The sequence below is a fragment of the Scyliorhinus torazame genome, chromosome 3, assembly GCF_047496885.1.
Source record: "Scyliorhinus torazame isolate Kashiwa2021f chromosome 3, sScyTor2.1, whole genome shotgun sequence".
Taxonomy (NCBI): domain Eukaryota; kingdom Metazoa; phylum Chordata; class Chondrichthyes; order Carcharhiniformes; family Scyliorhinidae; genus Scyliorhinus; species Scyliorhinus torazame.
Window position 1 is genome coordinate 75,425,150 of NC_092709.1, and position 20,909 is coordinate 75,446,058.

The window sequence follows — 20,909 nt, forward strand, 5'->3', positions numbered from 1 at the left end:
CAGGCCGAGCCCAATCGGTTAAGATAAACACCTTGCCGAAATTTCGATTTTTAGTTCAATGCCTCCCAGTATTCCTGCCCAAGTTGTTTTTCCTGATGGGTCGAGCAGCGTATTTCCGGTTTTATTTGGGCGGGAAAGACCATGAGGATTCGGAGAGGGGTGCTTCAAGGGGAGAGACAGGCAGGGGGTTTTGCGTTGCCAAATGTGCTGTACCATTATCGGGTGGCCAATGCAAAGAAGGTTTTGAGGTGATGTGAGGACCCGGGGACTCTCTGGGCTCCGATGGAGTCGGGGTCAAGGAGGGGAAATTTGGGGACATTGGTAACAGCACCACGTCTGTTGGCACCGGCAACGTACTCACCGAGCCCAGCGGTGGTGGTCATGCTAAAAAAATATGGACGCAACTCTGCCAGCATTTTAAGTTGGCAGCAGCTTCAAGGCTGGGTACCATTTACCAAGGACGTCACGGTAGCACAGTGGTTAGTCCAATTGCTTCACAGCTCCAGGGTCCCAGGTTCAATTCCCGGCGTGGGTCACTGTCTGTGCGGAGTTTGCACGTTCTCCACGTATCTGCGTGGGTTTCCTCCGGGTGCTCTGGTTTCCTCCCACAGTCCAAAGATGTGCGGGTTAGGTGGATTGGCCATGCTAAATTGCCCTTAGGTTAGGTGGGGTTACTGGGATGTGTGGGCTTAAGTAGGGTGCTCTTTCCAAGAGCCGGTGCAGACTCGATGGGCCGAAAGGCTAACCAGCTGTTTGAGCCGGCAAGGTTGGATGCCACATTTTGAGCATGGAGGAAAAAAGGGCTGAAGAGAGTGGGGGATTCATTTTTGGAGGGGCGTTTGCCAGCCTGGAGGAGCTGAAGGAGGAATTTAGGCTGTTAGACTTGGACATGTTTAGGTACCTCCAAGGGCGGAGCTTTGAAAAGAGTTTTTTTCGCATTTTCCGGTGGTGCCGCCATCTTCCTTATTGAACCGGAATTTCTCCTGTCTGGGGTCAGAGGAGGACAGTGCGTCCAGCATGTATGAGCGGATTGCAGTGGAAGAGTAGAGTTTGTTAGGAAAGGGTGAAAGCTAAATGGGTGGAGGAGTTGGGACCAATACTGGAGGAGGTGGTGTGGAGTGAGTGGCTGCAGAGGGTGAATGCTATGTCGCCGTGTGCAAGACTCTAGCTAAAGGTAGTGTTTTGAGCGCATCTCACGAAGGCGACATTTTTTTGAGAAGGTGGAGGATAGATGCAAGTGCTGCTCGAGGGGGCGGGCCCACACAACACACACATATGTTTTGGTCCTGTTCTAAGTTGGGGGTTTTGCACCTCAAGAAGGTCAAATAGACCATGAGGGGATCGATTGAAGGGTTCTACTGGAGATGGCGGCCGTTATATTGTATTTCAGAGAAGTGGTCACTGTTAGCTGTTGGGGGGAGGGAAGCGCTGTGTAGCGGGGAGGGTTTCTTTTTCTCGTTTTCTGTTGTTTCGTGAGTTGTAAAGTTGTGGGAGGAGGTGGGGGAAACTTTTATGGGGTTGGTTTTGGTTAAAGGTATTTGTTAGTATGTTTTGTAATTTTGTATAATTTAATAAAAACATGTTAAAAAAAACATGAGACCCCCAAAAGGAACTATGTAAATGTACAAACTTTGACTTTGTCAGTAATGGCAGAACTATGAACCATAAAATATGAAAATCAATAAAAACATTTTCTTTAAGTCTATTAAACTGGTGGCAAGTAAAACCAGAGCAAAATTGTGGTTTTTTTAACATAGAAATTAAGATAGAAAGTAAAACTGACATGCTGCGTGCAAAGAACTCAGTCTTTATATGTAACTACAGCCTATCTAGTCCAGTTACAGTGGCACAGGGCAACCAGTTAAAATAAATCATTATTAGGATTTGGGCAGCATTTATTGCCCATAATTGGTTTTGAGAAGGTGTCGATGAGCCACCTTCTTGCAATCCATGCTGTTAAGGTACACTGTGCGTTTAGGCACAGTGCTTTATGTCTAAGTCAGAATGGTATCTGACATGGACAGGAAGTTGAAAGTAGATGGATGCCCACCTGCCTGCTGCTCTGGTCTAATCTAAGTGGCAAAGTCTGTAGGTTCTGTTGGAGAAGCCTTGGCGAGTTGCCTCAGTAAATAATGTAGATTGGACACTGTGCGGACACGATGCGCCAGTGAGGGTGCAGTGGATGTTTAAAGATGGTGGATGGGATACCAGTCAAAGAGACTATTTTATTCTGAAAAATATCAAGCTTCATGACTGATGGGTGCAGCTGAATTAACACTCAAGTGGAGAGTATTTGATCACACTTGAGGCTTATACCTAACGGGAGAAGCTTATGGGGAAGACACAAGGTGAGGCAGGTGCCACACAGGATCCAGCCTCTTGCCCTGTCCGTGTACTTCCAGCTTTTATGTGGTTGCCCAGTTCAGATTCTGGTTAATGGTGACAATTTGAAAGTTTTATGGGTGGGGATTTCAACGATGGTATTATCAGTGAAAGTCAAGAGAGGTGGTTCAACACTTTGGGCTGAATCTTCTTGAAACTATCAGCGGTCAGGGCCATTTTTGGCTCCAGACCCTGCTTGCAGCTGGCTGATCTGATGCGAGATGGTCAATTGAGAACCCTCTTCTGGAATTGGCATCCAATTAGAGAGGCCAGAAGGTTTCTGGAGGTGGGTGCTGGAAACAGTGAAGCCCATTGCTGGCAGCCTGCATTATGTCATCAGTGAGAAGCTGCCGTGGAGCAAGCCGTAGGAACTGTAAGGGCATAATGGAGGCACCACTATTATAAGGGAAGGAGTTGGCACCACATTAGTCCCAGCACTATCTGATGCATCGGTTTGCAGGAAATCCTCACACTGTGGCATGTCTCCAAAATGGGAATTCATCAGTGTGGCCATATCCAAGGTGCTCCGGTTTGCTCCCACAGCCCAAAGATGTGTAGGTTAGGTGGATTGGCCATGCTAAATTGCCCTTAGAGTCCAAAAGGTTAGGTGGGGTTACGGGGATAGGTTAGAAGTGTGGGCTTAAATGGGGTGCTCTTTCAAAGAATTGGTGCAGACTCGATGGGCCGAATGGCCTCCTTCTATGATTCTATGATCTTGCCTGCAAACATTAAAAATCTTTATAATCTCGCATAGCTTCGACTTCCCACTGTGCAGCTGCCTGCTATGAGTTGCTGAACTGCTGAGACAGTATGGGTCATTGAGACTTTGGAAAAGTTGCCTAATGCAAGGAAAATTGCAGAAAATGGATCCCTTAACTACCTTAATTGCCATCCCGCCACTGAAGTGCTAGGTCTTGCCATCGGACCCAACCCACTCCTGGGAAAAGCAGCTGGAAATTGGAACTAATCAGCGAATGAGCCCAACAAGTATACCCGCTGATGTGTTGGGTAGGCTGGGTCGATGTGGACTGCACTTGATGCAGTGCAGCGAGAGACAGACCTCCAACACTTGATAAGATGCAACACGATTTTATTTAACATCTAAACTATTATACACGTTCAACTGTGGGTTGACGTTATGCTGACTTGACTGGAGACCTGATACTAGCCTAACCAGACTTACTAGCTACCACATGGTGTTTGCACTGGCCAGCTCACTAACTCTGACTGTCTCAGAGGCTGGGTCCCGAGAGAGCGGGAAAACTGGTGCCCTCTGGCTTTATAGTGGTCGTGTCCTGTCTGGTGATTGGCTGCCCTGTTCTGTGTGCTTACTGGTCATCCTGTGTGTCAATCACTGCCTGTCTGCACTCCATTGTATACATAGGTGTATATTATGACATCTTCCCCCCCCTTTTTTTTGTTCTGTATTGTGTGTGGGTTGAGATAATAAATATTAAGGTGCATGTGCGTGTGGATGTGTACATGTGTGTGATTATATACAGAATGTGCTAAAATGACCTTATGTACACAGGAAGGTGCCGCTAGTGCAGATATAGGGCAGATGAAACGGCAACAACGATATTTACAGAGGTCAAAAAGACAAGGTTACACAGTTGTGCAAAAGTTCAGTCTATAAGTTTAGTCTCTGCGGCGGGCGACAAATTCCGGTTGACCGCCTCAAGGGTGGATCAGGGGCCGCCTGCACTTGGATAGGCGGGACCGCCGCCAATGCGGTAGTCGTAGAGGTCGGCAGGATTGCTGGTAGATCGGTGGCCTCGTGGTAGGGCACGTCCAGAGGAAGCATTATGTGAGGCGGGACAGCATGGTTAGGTGGCGGGCGTGCAACTCTGCGCAGCGCCCGTCGGTTGCGTCGTAGGAAGGAGCCATCAGCCATGCGGACGAGGAATGATCTCGGGGCCACTTGCTTGACCACCACAGCTGTGGTGGACCAGCCGCCGTCAGGCAACTGCACACAAACACGATCAGTTGGGACCAGCTCGGGGAAATCCGTGGCATGAGCGTCGTATGCTGATTTCTGTTGGGCCCGAGACTGCTGCATCTTTTGTATGACCGTGAGGTGGTCAAGGTCTGGAACATGGATGGCTGGAACCGCGATTCATGAGCATCTGCGCGGGAGACAGCCCAGTGGACAGCGGGGATGCTCTGTATGCCAGCATCGCCAGGTTGAAGTCGGAGCCTGAGTCTGCAGCCTTGCATAGTAATCTCTTGACGATATGGACCCCTTTTTCGGCCTTCCCGTTTGACTGCGAGTAGTAGGGGCTGGAGGTTACATGACAAAAGTTGTATAGGCGGGCAAAATCAGACCATTCCTGGCTGTAAAAACAGGGGCTGTTGTCACTCATCACCGTGAACGGTATCCCATGCCTGGCAAATGTTTCTTTGCATGCTTTAATCACCGCCTTCGACGTGAGGTCGGACAGTTTCACCACTTCAGGGTAACTGGAGAAGTAGTCGACCAGGAGGACATGGTCGACCTTGGCATGGAAAAGGTCGACACCGACTTTGGACCATGGGGAGGTCATTAACTCATGTTGCTGCAGAGTTTCTTTGGGTTGAGCTGGCTGCAATTTCTGACATGTGGGCAGTTGAGGAGCGTGTTGGCAACGTCCTGGCTGATGCCCGGCCAATAGACTGCCTCTCGAGTTCTGCGTCGACATTTCTCGACCCCCAGGTGACCCTCATGGAGTTGGCCGAGAACCATAGCTCGCATGCTCTGCGGAATCACAATCTTATCGAGCTTCATGAGGATGCCATCCACCACCGTCAGGTCGTCCTTAACGTTGTAAAACTGGAGACACTGTCCCTTCTGCCAGCCATTCGTGAGGTGCTGCATCACACGCTGTAGCAGAGGATCCTTGGCCATTTCCTCACGAATTTGGATGACCCTCTCATCAGTGGCCGGAAGGTTGGAGGCACACAATTGTACCTGCGCATCGATTTGGCAGACAAAGTCAGTTTGTTCACACGGTGTGGTGATAGACCTGGAAAGGGCATCTGCAACAATGAGCTCTTTGCCTGGCGTGTAGACAAGTTCAAAGTCATAGCGGCGTAGCTTGAGAAGGATTTGTTGTAACCGAGGCATCATGTCATTCAAATCCTTCTGGATTATGTGGACTAGTGGCCTGTGGTCCATCTCAACCGTGAATTTTGGAAGGCCATACACATAGTCGTGAAATTTGTCGAATTCCGTTAGGAGGCCCAGGCATTCCTTCTCGATCTGAGCATACCGTTGCTCAGTGGGCGTCATGGCTCTGGAGGCATATGCAACTGGGGCCCATGAGGAGGAGTCATCCCGTTGGAAGAGCACCGCTCCAATACCGTCCTGGCTCGCGTCCGTGGATATTTTGGTCTCTTTGGTAAGGTCGAAGAACGCCAGAACCGGGGCTGTGGTGAGTTTTGCCCTCAGCTCACACCATTCGTTCTCATGAGCGGGCAGCCACTGGAATTCCGTCAACTTTTTGACGAGATGGCGGAGGGCTGTTGTATGTGCTGCCATGTTGGGAATGAACTTGAGGAAGTTGACCATCCCTAGAAAGCGGAGGACCGCCTTCTTGTCCTCTGGGGTCTTCATCGCGTTGATCGCCGAGACCTTGTCAGCATCTGGCTGCATGCCTTGCTGCGAGATGTGGTCACCAAGGAATTTGATTTCTGATTTACCGAACGAGCACTTGGCTCTGTTGAGTCGGAGGCCATGATCATGGATTCTGTGGAATACCTGCTTGAGGCGATCGATGTGTTCTTGAGGAGTTGTGGACCAGATTATGACATCGTCAACATACACGCGCTCCCCCTCGATACCCTCCATCATTTGTTCCATGATGCGGTGAAATACCTCTGAGGCAGAGATGATGCCAAAAGGCATCCGGTTGCCGTGGCCGACTGGAGTATTGAATGTGCACAGTTTGCGACTGGATGCATCCAGCTATATTTGCCAGAACCCCTTGGAGACGTCCAGCTTCATAAAGAGTTTGGCATGAGCCATCTCACTGGTCAACTCCTCTCGTTTTGGTATCGGGTAATGTTCCCTCATGATGTTGCGGTTTAAATCCTTGGGGACGATGCAGATTCAAAGCTCCCCTGATGGCTTCTTGACGCAGACCATGGAGCTGACCCAGCCTGTGGGTTCTGTGACCTTTGATATGATGCCCTGGTCCTGGAGGTCCTGTAACTGCTGCTTGAGGTGGTCCTTGAGGGTGCCAGCACCCGACGTGGTGCATGGATAACAGGGGTGGCGTTTGGTTTGAGCAGGATTTTGTATCGGTATGGGAGTGTGCCCATTCCGTCGAACACGCTGTGGTACTGCGTGATGATGTCATCAATTTCAGCCTGGAAGTTCTCATCAGGTGAGGCCGTCGCCTGTGAGAGGACATGGTGTGGACTCGCTGAACCAAGTTCAGGAGTTTGCAGGCCCGAGCACCAAGCAGGGAAGCTCTGTCAGGTCCCATGATCTCAAATCAGTGTTGCTTTAAATGACTTATTGGAAACTCCGAGTTGGCATGAGCCACTGGCAGCTATGGCATTGCCATTGTAGGCAAGGAGCTGGCAGGCTGGTGGAAGAATGCTTGGTCTGACGCGGATGGTGTTGAGATCGCATTTGGCGATGAGGCTCGCTGATGCGCCGGTGTCCAGTTTGAACCGGATGCGAGCCTTGTTGACTGTGAGGACAGCACACCACTCGTCATCGGGATCCAGGCTGAGGATTGGGAGGTGCGTCGCTGTCTTGGAGAAAGGCAGCGCATGCTTCGTAATGATGCCCACCCAGTATGGAGATCTGAGACACGCAGCATCAGGGTCTGTTGGGCTGTCGGGGTCGGAGTCTGGCATGGCCTGCTGTATTGAACGAATACTTCTGCACCGCGGCTGGGATCACTGGATGCTGGGCAGTGGAGCAGATCTGCAAAGGGCTGCATAGTGGCCAAGCTTGCCACACTGTAGACACCGTCATGATTTTGCCGGACATTGCCGCTTTAAATGGGCGGAGCCACAATTCGGACACATCATGACGCCAACGTCAGCACGTCCCGTGTGCCATCGCGCATGTGCAATGTGGTCGAACGATGTACCCATCTGAGCAGTCTGGTCGTCAGTCTTGCCGTCCCCTCGGTCGTGGCGCACATGCGCAGGGGCCCGGGAAAAGCGCGCAGAATGGTCACTCTCGTCGATACTTAAGCCTTTGTGCGATGACCTGCACCCGTTCCGCCTCGTGGGAGGTTAGCTTTGCCGTTTCTGCCGCCCTGATGTGGGAGTACCGATTTTTAGCATGTTCGTGGAGAACGCACGTTTCGATGGCGATGGTGAGGGCGAGCTGCTTGACTTTCAGGAGCTGCTGGCGAAGGGAATCGGAGTGGACCCCGAAAACGATCTGATCCTGGATCATGGAATCAGTGGTCGAGCCATAGTTACATGACTGCGCGAGGATGCGGAGATAGGTCAGAAAGGATTGAAAAGGTTCATCCTTACCCTGAAGCCTCTGCTGGAAAACGTACCGTTCAAAGCTCTCATTCACCTCAATGTCGCAGTGGCTGTCGAACTTCAGTAGGACTGTTTTAAATTTTGTCTTGTCTTCACCTTCAGCAAATGTAAGGGAGTTGTAGATGTGGATGGCGTGGTCCCCGGCTGTGGAGATGAATAGTGCGATCTTCCTGGCGTCCGATGCGGCCTCGAGGTCGGTGGTTTTTAGATAGAGTTGGAACTTTTGTTTGAAGATCTTCCAATTTGCACCGAGGTTGCCGGCGATGCGGAGCTGCGGAGGAGGGCGGACGTTTTCCATGTCACCGGGTGTCTGTTTGCTGTTCAACGCTGATTCACTCAAGGTAGGTCCGTCAATTTTCAGCATCACTCACTGGTACCATGATGTGTTGGGTAGGCTGGGTCGATGTGGACTGCACTTGATGCAGTGTAGCGAGAGACAGACCTCCAACACTTGATAAGATGCAACATGATTTTATTTAACATCTAAACTATTATACATGTTCAACTGTGGGTTGACACTATGCTGACTTGACTGGAGACCTGATACTAGCCTAACCAGACTTACTAGCTACCACATGGTGTTTGCACTGGCCAGCTCTGACTAACTCTGACTGTCTCAGAGGCTGGGTCCCAAGAGAGCAGGAAAACTGGTGCCCTCTGGCTTTATTGTGGTCGTGTCCTGTCTGGTGATTGGCTGCTCTGTTCTGTGCTCTTACTGGTCATCCTGTGTGTCAATCACTGCCTGTCTGCACTCCATTGTATACATAGATGTACATTATGACACCCGCCTCCTAACCACCTCCATCTCCAAGGATCTGGGAAAATTAGTCCCCTTTCCCCTTGTTGTTGAAGCTGGTTAATGCCTGGAGGTGTGAATGTTACTTGCCACTAATCAGCACAAGTCTGGATGCTGTCCAAGTGTAGCTGCAGGAAGTCTGAATTAGATGTAGTCACATTTTTACTGTCTTGATTATTTTCTAGACATTAGTTTAAACATTCGGAATGCCTGGTTTTCTCAGTTTCCAGGGGACAAATGTCTTACTGCAAATTTGAATTTTGACACCAAGAAATATTAGAGTCAAATCATGACACCCTTCTTTGCAACCATACAGGAAAATTTAGATTGAGTTACTAAGTTCGCCAGCAATTATAAAGCAGACTATTCGGCGAGGAACTGCCAGGTTCCTCCAAAAAGGTAAGGCATATTTCAGCACATTGTCTATTCTCAGTGAGGTCATCTGTCATTAATTCCAAGAATCACACATCAAGTCCTAATAAGATTGAGGCTGGGGTGCTCATGCTTACAGCAAAGAATTAGGGCCAGGGCCCACAATGCAAGTCAAGAGTCCCCAGCAGCACGGTAGCCTTGTGGATAGCACAATTGCTTCACAGCTCCAGGGTCCCAGGTTCGATTCCGGCTTGGGTCACTGTCTGTGCGGAGTCTGCACATCCTCCCAGTGTGTGCGTGGGTTTCCTCCGGGTGCTCCGGTTTCCTCCCACAGTCCAAAGATGTGCGGGTTGGGTGGATTGGCCATGATAAATTGCCCTTAGTGTTCAAAATTACCCTTAGTGTTGGGTGGGGTTACTGGGTTATGGGGATACGGTGGAGGTGTTGACCTTGGGTATGGTGCTCTTTCCAGGAGCCGGTGCAGACTCGATGGGCCGAATGGCCTCCTTCTGCACTGTAAATTCTATGAAACTATGAAGCAGCACATGGGGCATGCAAGGTACTTGATGCTCATGGGTAACATTACAATTACTCTGTTCAGTAAGTAAGAGATTAAAATAGAAAATGCTGGAACATTTTGTGCCTATTCAAATTTCCAGCATCTGCAGCATTTTGCTTTTATTTCAATAAATAAGAGAATGTTTTTAAATTGAAATAGTTTTAATTGATAGGTGTCAACAGAGAGATCTATTTTTACATTAGCATTTTCATACCAGTTTACGATTTATACAATCTATCTAATTGTACTCTATTTATGTATCTATGCAATAGTACATAATGATATAATGCAAATTTGGCGTCTCCAACTTTCCTGACTGCTGTTGAGCTTGTAAAAAAATGTAGTTAACTGCAACACCAAAAATAGAATACAAAATGTCAAAATTAATATAAAAGATGCATACAACACAATCAATTAATTCCCTCCACTTTAGAAGAAATAATGTATCACTTTTTCTCTGATTTTAATAGCAGTTACTATCTATCTCTCCAGTGAAAGTTCTCATGTTAATTTTGTGATGAGATGAACTAAAACATGACACCATAGGTGTAACAGCACAGTGGGGACAACAAAGCTTGCATGGTTAATGAAAGATTGTACTGGATTTTGTGTTGGGCAGGGAGTGTTGACACCAAAAAGTTAGCATTCATCCTCATTACCCCTTCGACTGCAACTTCACGATGTCGCACAGTTGCAGATTAGCACGGAAATCCTGAAGTTTCAGTCTGGAACTCGGTTTCAAACACAGGCTGTGTTGTGTGTACCCCCATTATGCCCTAGAACCAGCAATCATCGAAACTCTCCCACTCCCACATCGCCACTTGAAACTCCTTTAAAAAGTTACACCTTGTTCAATGAGCCGTAACTAAGGTTTTTAAACAACAATGCAATTAACAAAGTTTGATGAACAACTAGACCTGGCAATGAAAAAAATATTTTACAATCATGGAGTTCTGTTAAATGATTAATCATGAGCCCCCAAATCTTCCCGTCTTTGGATTGCAAGAGATGGAATGTACTGCGGGAAATTCAGGTCAGGATGCTATGGAAGCTTAAACTTCCGATGGGCTTATTCCCTGCTGCCCTCTGTGAATGTCTTCAACACTGAACTCAGGGTTGAGACTTAGACATGGATTTGTGGAATTTACCTGGATACCAACCCAGGAAATGTGAGCCAATCTAAAACCTGGTCTAATACCTGGGTAACTTCACAACTGATTCCCTCAATCGTCTCCTCCCCACCATCCGATTGCCCTCCCGACCATATGATTATCCTGCTGATGACCCACCACCCTCCCCACCACCAAATTACCTCTGACTCCTCCCAACAACATTTTTAGTGTCCCCAATCACCCGACTACCCCTACACCACCCAACTGCACCCCGAACCACCTGATTGCCCACCCAACAACCTGCCTGACCACCTGACTACACAGACCCCCCCCCCCAGATGACCTGACCACCCCACTCACCCAACTACATCCTCCGTCTACCTCACCAACCCGACTACCCCTGGCCCAATCTGATTTCTCCTGACCATCACCACCCCTGCCCCAACTACCTGACCACCGCCACTCACCTAACTACACACTCCAACTATTTCCCCGACTACCTCTCTGACCAGACTGCCAGCGCAGCCCGACTACTCCCACAACCATAAGACACCTCCCCAACCTGAGGTAACTACCCATCAACCACACCACTCAAGTCTGCACCCCTCAACTCATTCACCTCACCCACTCTCCCACTCATTCATTCATTCATAGTCACCCCTTCACGAATGTGCATCCATTCATTAAAAGACTTGGATCTTAAAAAATATCTAAATATTCAGCCACTGTCGTAAAAAGGGGGCGTATTCTCTCATTCCACGACTGCTATGATCACGAGAAGTTCCTGGGAGGCCGTGTGCTGCCTAATACTCCTTTCAGCTGGGATCGGAAGATCCCAGAAGAAATGTGAAGTATTGCCAGGATGCTAAAAACTTTGCAGTCAGCAGCTAAACATTGCCAATGATTGGATGTACTTTGGAGAGCCTGCTGCCATCACTCCACCTTCTACACTGACTGTAAAATCTGACACAACGAAATATGGACAAGTCAAGGAGGCCGATGTTGAGTTACTCATTGTAAAGGTGATCATAGGGCAGGATGGTGGCACAGTGGTTAGCATTGCTGCCTACGGTGCTGAGGACCCGGGTTCGAATCACGGCCCTGGGTCACTGTCTGTGTGGAGTTTGCACGTTCTCCCCGTGTCTGCGTGGGTTACACCCCCACAACCCAAAGATGTGTAAGTTAGGTGGATTGGCCACGCTAAATTGCCCCTTAATTGGAAAAAATAATTGGGTACTCTAAATTTATTTTAAAACGTAAAGGTGATCATGCCTGTAAATTTCTTGGTAACGTTCCTGCTCGCTGACCTAACTTTACTAGGACGTAGTAGAAGCTCCACTTATGCAAAAGTAATGTTGGATTTCCATGACAGTTCCAGCAAAGTACTGACAGCAGAGCAGAAGCAAATTCCTGACAGTATTTAACGAAAGTCATAAAAATTTTCAACAAGGAATTATTTCCAAATGCTAAAAACTGTGCATACCTGATTCGATGTGTTGATATCTATCCCTCCTTTGAGGTACTCGAGCACTTTATCCAGATTTCCTGCCCTGGCAGCACGGAGGAAGCTTGCATTGCTGTCAGACTGCAAAAGAGAAGCACCATCAATTAGCGATGCGTTTCGCTCCACTAAAGCAACATGCACAGTAAAAGGGATTTGCAGATGGTCAGTAGTAAATATTATTATTATTTTTAAATTTAGAGTACCCAATTCATTTTTTTTTCCAATTAAGGGGCAATTTAGCGTGGCCAATCCACCTAGCCTGCACATCTTTGGGTTGTGGGGGTGAAACCCTCACAAACACGGGGAGAATGTGCAAACTCCACACGGACAGTGACCCAGAGCCGGAATCGAACCTGGGACTCGGCGCCGTGAGGCATCAGGGCTAACCCACTGCGCCACCATGCTGCCCCAGTAGTAAATATTATTTTGCTTGGAAATAAACGAGTGTGCAGTCTTCATTCGGCAAGCCAAGGAAACCACTGCCGGCCTGAGGCTGGTTATATTCAATATTTGTTTTATCTGTCATTTCATTTCTTGACATTTTAAAACTACAAATTATTTCTTCAACGAGATCAATGAAATACTTAATTCAGGTTTTATGTATTTGGTCATGCCACGCTGAATTATTAGCCATCTTGGATTGGATAAAAAGTTGCTGTGGATTGATTTCACTCCAGTCTGATTATAATAAAGCCTATCCAAATTATGTGCCCTTCATTTACAGTGCAGCAGAAATGACCTGATAAACATAAAGAGTGCTAGAAAGAACAAATAAAATATGAAGGGTAGAACTAGTGATTGAATAATGTCTTGGCAAGTCAGAATAATCAAATTCTTTCAGCACAGACTGATTTTTCGAACAAAGGCAGTCAAAACTCACGTGGAAACTATTCGTAGTTGCTTCATTTCATAAATTCGATTTGTGATTCTATCAGAAAGAGCATGTGGTGAAAGTGTGGTGACTCAGAAAGAGCACGTGGTGAAAGTACACCACAAACAAATCAGCATACGAAAAGAAAAATTGTGCACAGGTTTCATCATAACTCCTCTGTTTTTCTTTATATGCTAACATGCTTCCTGTAGGTTTCCAAAAATTTCTGTTTTAATTGCAGATTTTCAATGTCTGTATCTCGTGGCTTTCATTTGGTTATAGAATTCATTCCCGAGTAGAGGCTAAATTGGACGGCACCCAGAAATGAGTGTAGGCCTCATGATGTGAGATTACCCCATGCTTGTGCAATGTGACACCGGCAGCCTGCCAATTTTGTGACATTGCTACGATTGTAGTGAGCAGCCAGAACCGAACACATTGTTCAGCAGCTACAAGCATCAGCAAGGGGGGACAAAATCGTGAGAAGTAGGCGGAATTTAAAAACCAGCCTACACCACTTAAAGCCAGCCTGCATCCCGCAAGAAGAAAAGCATTGTGCCTGGAGCCAGTGGTGGATGTCCTTGTATAAGTTGTTCTGATGATGAAAACGATTCAATAAAGGAATCACCTCAGGAGACAGCTTGCTTCAAGGTTCTCAGACACTTAATGAAGGCCTTGGTGGCTGAGTTAAAAGGAGATTCAGGTGGCTAGGAGGAAGTGAGACCAGATAACCATCACAGTTGATGCCAGGCGTGAAGTCCCGAGGACCTGGGTAGAATCCTGTAAAAAGTTAAATGACCTCATACGAATGGACAAAACTAGTGAATGTATCTTGACTAGTGTCACACACCAGCTGCACATTGAGGGAGCAGAAGCCCTTTCCTTTCTGATACAGGGTCAAGTTGGCATGCAGCGCCTGCAAAGCAATGTGTGTGCAGTCAATCGTACTCTGCACCTTGGAAATCCTTTAATTCTAGAGAACAAGTGTGCTCACTCCATTTGCTTCTCTCCAGCCACATGGAATAAAATGTATTCAGCTCTCTTCGAAAAGAAATTCTCAATGACCTCCCACATAACAGTGGAAGGCAAACTGGGAGATGTTGCAAATACCTTCAGCTGCACCTGAAAGAGCTTGCCCTATAAAATGTAATGGCCACAGTTACTTTCACAGCTACTTAAATGTAGGGTCCTTGCACTGCTCTAAGCTTGCAATTGTTGCTGCAGCAGGATCAAATGAGGATTGTTCTTACTGAAGTGCAGACATCTCACACATAGCCCTCCCTGAAGTTCTGATAGGAGAACTGTTTTGTATTCAAGTAATACATTGAGACAATATACAATCAGAATCTAAAACATCTGCCATTACAACCATCAAATGTCATCCTAAGGACATACACAAATGAGATTGTACTGCTAAAATGATGCATTGTGGTGAAAGTGGAAGTTAGTGGCCAAACAGCGGTGCTGCTTCTCCAAGATAGAATCATAGAATCCCTAAAGTGCGGAAGGAGGCCATTCAGCCCATCAAGTCTGCACGGGTTCTTGGACAGAGCACCCTACTTAAGCAGATGCCTGCACCCTATTCCCCCAACCAAGTAACCCCACCTAACCTTTTGGACACTAAGGGCAATTTAGCATGGCCAATCCACCTAACCTGCACATCTTTGGACCTGTGGGAGGAAACTGGAGCACCCGGAGGAAACCCACACAGACACAGGGAGAAAGAGAACACTCCACACAGTCACCCGAGACTGGAATTGAACCCAGGTCCCTGGAGCGGTAAGGCAGCAGTGCTAACCACTGTGCCACCCATTGTTCCCAAGTTGTCCAGGGAAACCTTCCTGCTTCATGCGTTAGAACACGGTTGAATAAGATAAAACTCAACTGGGAAGTCGTGAATCAACTGATTGCTTCATAGAATGACCTACAAAATGGCATACTTCTGGAAAAGTATAAAAAAGTGTTTGAAAACTCATTGGGCTCAAAGACAGGAGTTGAAGGCCAACTCAAGATTAAGCCAAACAGTGCATCAAAATGTCTCAAAGCAAGAACCGTACAATACACCATCAGGCCAAAAGTTGAAGAATAACTAGAAAGACTAGTTCAAACAGGAGTCTTGAACCAGTTACTACCAGTGATTGGGCTGCACCAATAGTTCCTGTGTTGAAACGTGATGCTTCAGTAAGGACATGTGGAGATTGTAAAGCCACAATTAACCAATATTGTGTGCAGATTACTATCCACTGCCACTGATTGAAGACTTGTTCATTAGATTTTCTGGAAGTCAGAAATTCAGTAAAATAAGTCTAACACAGGCAGATTTTTAAATGAATGTGGCTGCAAAATCGCAGGTGTTACTTACAATTGTGACACACAAAGGTTTATTTTGTTACAGGAGACTTCCATTTGGGATAACCACAGCACCAGCTCTTTTAAGAGGTCCATGGGGGAAACTCTGAGTGGGCTAAGTGTACGATGTTATCCAAATAACATCCTCATCACAGGTTCAAGTGAACAAGAGCAATTGAAGAACCTGGAGCTACCCTGGAATGGTTACAAAATCACAATCTTAAGAAAAATGTGACTTTTCCAAGACATCCATCAACTATCTGGGTCCAGATCATTGGCAAATATGGTTTGAATAAAGAACCAAAAAAGATGGCTGAGATTTTAAAAGCACCATGTCCTCAAAATATGATGGTGATTTTTGGGACTGCTAAATTATTACGCTAAATTATCAACTCAATTGAACTCTTTACGCACTTTATTATCTGCCAAACAGGAATGGCACTGGACCAAAGAATGTGAAAATATAAGGAGATAAAAACAGCTTTAAAGAAGTTAGAGTTATTGGTTCACTACAATCCCAAACTGAGGTTACAACTTGCTTGCGATGCATCACCCTATGGCGTCGGTGCAGTTATCTCACACATAATGCCATCAGGAGAGGAACAACCGATAGCCTTCACTTCACAAACACTTACTAGTACAGAAACAAGTTATGCTCAGCTAGAAAATTAAGCTTTGAGCATTATATTCGGTGTAGGAAGGTTTCATCACTACCTTTATGGATGTCATTTTACACCTTTGACAGATCACCGGCCCTTGACGGCAATCTTCGGGCCATATAAAGTTATTCCTTCTTTAGCAGCTTATTGGTTAGAGATGATCATTGATATTGTTGTCACATGATTATGATATCCAGTATTGTAAATCAGAACAACATGCAAATACTGTTGCATGTTTTTTCAGGATTGCCGTTGCCAGTCAAGCAAGCGCCAGAAGAAAAGTTTGTCAACATCCTATATTTCTCACACGTGGATAACGTACCTGTGACTTCATCTCAAGCACAGAGATATACAAGAACTGACCCGTGATGGGTAAAGTTATGGTCATGGTCCTAAAAGGAAACATGACAAATATAGATCGTAAAAATCCAGACCTCAAGCCTTACATAATGGGAAGCTTGAGCTAACAGTCCAGAGTGGGGTTCTATTACGGGGAATCAAAGCGATTGTTTCTCCGCACTTGCATAACAAAATCCTTGATCATGAGGGACACCCTGGTGTGACGAGGGTGCAATAATTGGGGCGCAGTTATTTTTGGTGGCTCGGACCAGATGTTCAAATTGAAGCGAAAGTGGGGCAATGAGAGTCCTGTGCAAAACTAAGAAACACTCCACCATTGCATCCGTGGAAATGGTCGACACTGTCATGGCAGAGCATACACAGAGACTATGCTGGTCCAGTTGAGGACACATGTTCCTAGTGACTGTCGGTGCACAATAAAAATTGTAGCAATTTTGTAGTCTCTTCACCCAAGGATAGTGAGTATTAGCAAGGAGCCATACCACGAGTGAAGAATGGGTATCTGCAGTCATCCTAGCAAAGACAGGTCCAATACCATATACCATACAGACAGATGATGAGCGAGTTTGGTGACATCATACTGACCAACTACTAGCTTCACAAAGTAAAATCGCCGAAACTTCACAAGAAATATTTCCCTTGGAATATCTGGGCACCGAAACATCTAAACAGAGACCAAACAGAGACAATTTCAGATTATGTCCCTGAAGAATATTCAGCACTAATGGAGAAGGACATGGAGGTAAATTCTCAGGAAGTACCACCAACAGAACAGGGAGAAACTTCAGAGGTGTCGGACAGCCAGATTCCTGAACGTCGAGTACAACACAAAAGAAACAGATGTCCACCTAAGAGACTGTCTTATTAATTGTATATATGTACAAAACAACATAATGGTGTAAAGTAATGTAATTGATATTTAATTGGGTCTGTTGTTGAAGTATTAAGAAAAAAATGTCATGTGCACTAAAGGAGTAAAAAAGGAAAGGTGTTATGCATTCAAGTTATTACAGTATGCTGATGGAACACCACATGACCTAAAGTGACTTCAGCAGAGTGTTTCACGGGCCGTCAGTTCACCATATTGTACTGTAAAGGGTAACATCTCCTAACAAACCCTGCACTGCGTTTTTGAAGAACTTAGAGCTTGGCACCTCTACTTCTTTTCTCTTTGTAGCAATCAGAGAAATATAACAAGAACACCCTATGTCGCTGAAAACCCTGGCCTGTTATTCCAACCACTTCTTCCTCCTCCCCTTCTACTTCCTCTTCCCTCTTCTAGCAGCTTGCCCGGCTGTCTGTATCTCTGCTCAATTCTGTGAGTCAATTTGTATTCAAAGGGAAATGCCTGCTTGTACACTCATGCCTGCTCATGCCTGGCAGCACCTGATTTGTGCAGATGCAGTAAAGTCAGGACAAAGTCTTTTAGCACTTGTTGAGAAGCCAGGCATCAGCGACGCACTCAGATATCCATTAGTCTGTTGAAACAGCTGCACCCCTGGGAAATCATTGCTTGATTGACAGCTCTTGCTCTGTGATCTATTCTGTCAACTGCACAATGTTTATTGACACAAGATCAAGAGATGTCAAATGTTTGATGTTCCTGCTTTGACACTTTAAATGATCTGGGTGATTAATACTTTTATAAGGCTGTAGTAAAACAGTTCATTTTAGAAAGTATACATTTATGAATGAATTACATTTTTAAAGCTTTTTTGCACATACCATTGTTATTACAGAATTCATTGGTTCTGTACAGACTGTACAATGGGTCAATGAGGGGGACTTGAGTATGTGTGGGGGGCATAGCTTGGTATTAAGGTTTGAGAGACCATGTGGATGTGTGGAGGGGTCTAGCTTTGCAGTAAGGTTATGAGCGGCCAGGATAGCACAGGGATGTAGCTTGACATGGAGGATATGAGGGCTGGTGGGGGTTGGATTGGGAGGGAGGGGGGGAGGGGGCGGTGAGGCGGTGTGAGGGATGACGGTTACAGGGTTGATCTTTGTTTTGTCTCATCACAAATGACACAAAATCTTGAGCGCCCAGACAGGCCGTGCGATTTCCTAACTCTTTCTGGGGGCAGTGGGCCCAACTCCTGTTATCACCCAACGCCACCGGAACGGAAATCGCATGTTTGCTGGCATTTTCTCTCAAGACGGGCAGACGAGTCAGGAAATTTCCTGACACCCACTAGCCGCCTCATTATGAAAATCCTCTTGTGCCAGCATTGAGGGAAATGCTCAAGAGTGGCACAGATTGACTTGTCCCACAACTCTCCCTCTCCAGGAACTGTCATCGCCATGCATCATCTCCCCAATACCACCCAACCGGGCAATTCCAGCCTAAGCTTCTTTCTTGTAATTCCCTGCAGCCAATAATGGAGCAGTATCTGGCTTGATCAGGGTGTGATATATGGAGGAGCCTGTCCTGACTGAGATAAAACACACGTGATTCAGTTCTCAATCCCCAGAATATTCTTGAAGTGCGCCCTATTGTTGGTGTGGCAATAAATATTGTGAACATACCAGCCCCTCAGGACCACACCTCTATCGAAGATAATGGCCAAACGTATAAATAGCTCAATTGTCCAAGTGAAAGTTGGTGTTCAGAGACTGTGTCAATATATAACGGTACACTATTTAATACTTAGCTTTAAAATTTGTAATTGATTTATATTCCAGCACTGGGCATATCAGCTAAAAGATGACAGTTTTGATTTAAACAGTGTTACGTTGAAAAAAACTGATCAAAAGCCCTGCCTCTCAAATTCTGCCAATGAAGCAGCTCAAAGAAATGCTGCACTGCAGTGACATACTTCGTTAGATTGTTTTCACATCCTCAACAATATCTCCTACAGAATAATGTAAAAATGGGTTTAAAACAGATATGTATGTAGAGAATGTTTGCTCAGGCCAGTGTGGCTATCTGTTGTAATTTTTTTCCAGCTGCTTTTGTTTAATTGAGTTCCAACAGAAAAGCAAGTCCAGCAATGCTGCAGTGCACCGAGAGAAGCTGTGGTAGCCTGCATTAATACGTAATGATGCCCTGCAGCTCCTGTTAGTCAATCACTGCTCCAGCTTTACATATGATGCAGTGGCACAGTGACACCATCCATAATCTGCATTGACAAAGGCGTGGTCACATTTATACAGCAAGGACATCAGGAAGTTTCTACCTCGGTTAGATCTCTGTATATTGTCCAACCATGTTTATCAGGCAAATAAGGAAATAAAAGGCAGCATTTATTTTTTCTTTTTAATCTGTTCCTGGGTTAAGAGTATTGAAGGGTTACATTGCTGCATGTCCAATAGTATGTCACCAAGCTAATTGAGCTCACAGCGCTGTATATTACAGCATTGCAGTGTTCATGTAACTCTCCCTGCCCATAAAGTCTGCACCAATGGAAACCTAATTTTACTCATCCCATAAGCTGTAACCACTGTAGTCTCAAAGACCATTCTCTTCAACAGAATCTCTTCAACTGAATTAATTTCAACGTTCAAAATATTACTGCATATTATCTGAAAGTGCATTATATAATCCATGTTTATTTGTGTATTTCCCCTGCCTGTCAAACTAAAAATACATAAAATATATTAACTATACTTTTACGCGCAGTCACACCAATAATCGCCTAATCTACAGTGATGATTATTCTCATCACAGATATTATATTGGCTTTGTGGAGATGAATCTAGGACTAAAATTAACCATGGATGACTTAATTTGTGAATCATTATAATCAATTTGCACACAGCAAAATCCAATGGTAATGTTTTTAGGTGTGGTTGGAGGGATACATGGTGGCACAGAGTCCTCTGTTTTCTTTGAATAGTGCCAAGGGACCCATCATATCCACCCTAACGGGACTAACTGAGTTTTTGTTTATTGTCCCAGCCAAAAGATGTACCTCTGACAGTGCAGTACTCCTCGCTGCTTGGCTAAAGTACCAGCCCAAAATTATTTACTAAATTCTCTACAGTGGGAATTAAACTGTACAACTTTTTGACTCAAAGACAAGAAGCCAGGCTGGCACCTGCAGAGAGAAATGTGAAGGAGGTTCATCTTTCTGGGGGAAACTGTTTAGGCAGACTCAATAGCTTTATTAAAATAAGTTAATATCTTATTACTCATAAAATTGGATGCTTTCTTGGAAAATTCCAATCATATTATGTCCTATTTGCAGTGACATTTCATTAAAGAAGGAGATCAGGAGCAATGTACCCATTAACATTCCTTTGTTGTGTGTGGCCTGCATCTTGCATTGCATGGTCCCTTTAAATTGACACATGGTGGTGTGTAACTTAAAGGGACCATTGCTTGAGCATGACCTGTGCTGCGAGTTTCTGATTGCATTTTGGCTGCACCGACACAGTGTTGAGGAGACAACGTGTGACCGCAAATTACCACTAACAATTTCCATTTGCCTAGACAAACACCCAACAATGAAG

At 45.8% G+C, this 20,909-nt stretch overlaps 1 protein-coding gene across 27 annotated transcripts in view; it reads right to left on the reverse strand.

The window, feature by feature from the left end:
* The window catches only part of ank2b (ankyrin 2b, neuronal), a 1,300,297-nt gene that overhangs the window by 499,283 nt on the left and 780,105 nt on the right, over positions 1–20,909 (reverse strand). For all 27 annotated transcript variants that reach the window (XM_072495860.1, XM_072495874.1, XM_072495872.1 and 24 more), the window contains one exon: positions 12,198–12,299. In XM_072495860.1, the coding sequence (XP_072351961.1) occupies positions 12,198–12,299 (102 nt within the window). The remainder of the gene's footprint in view (positions 1–12,197; positions 12,300–20,909) is intronic.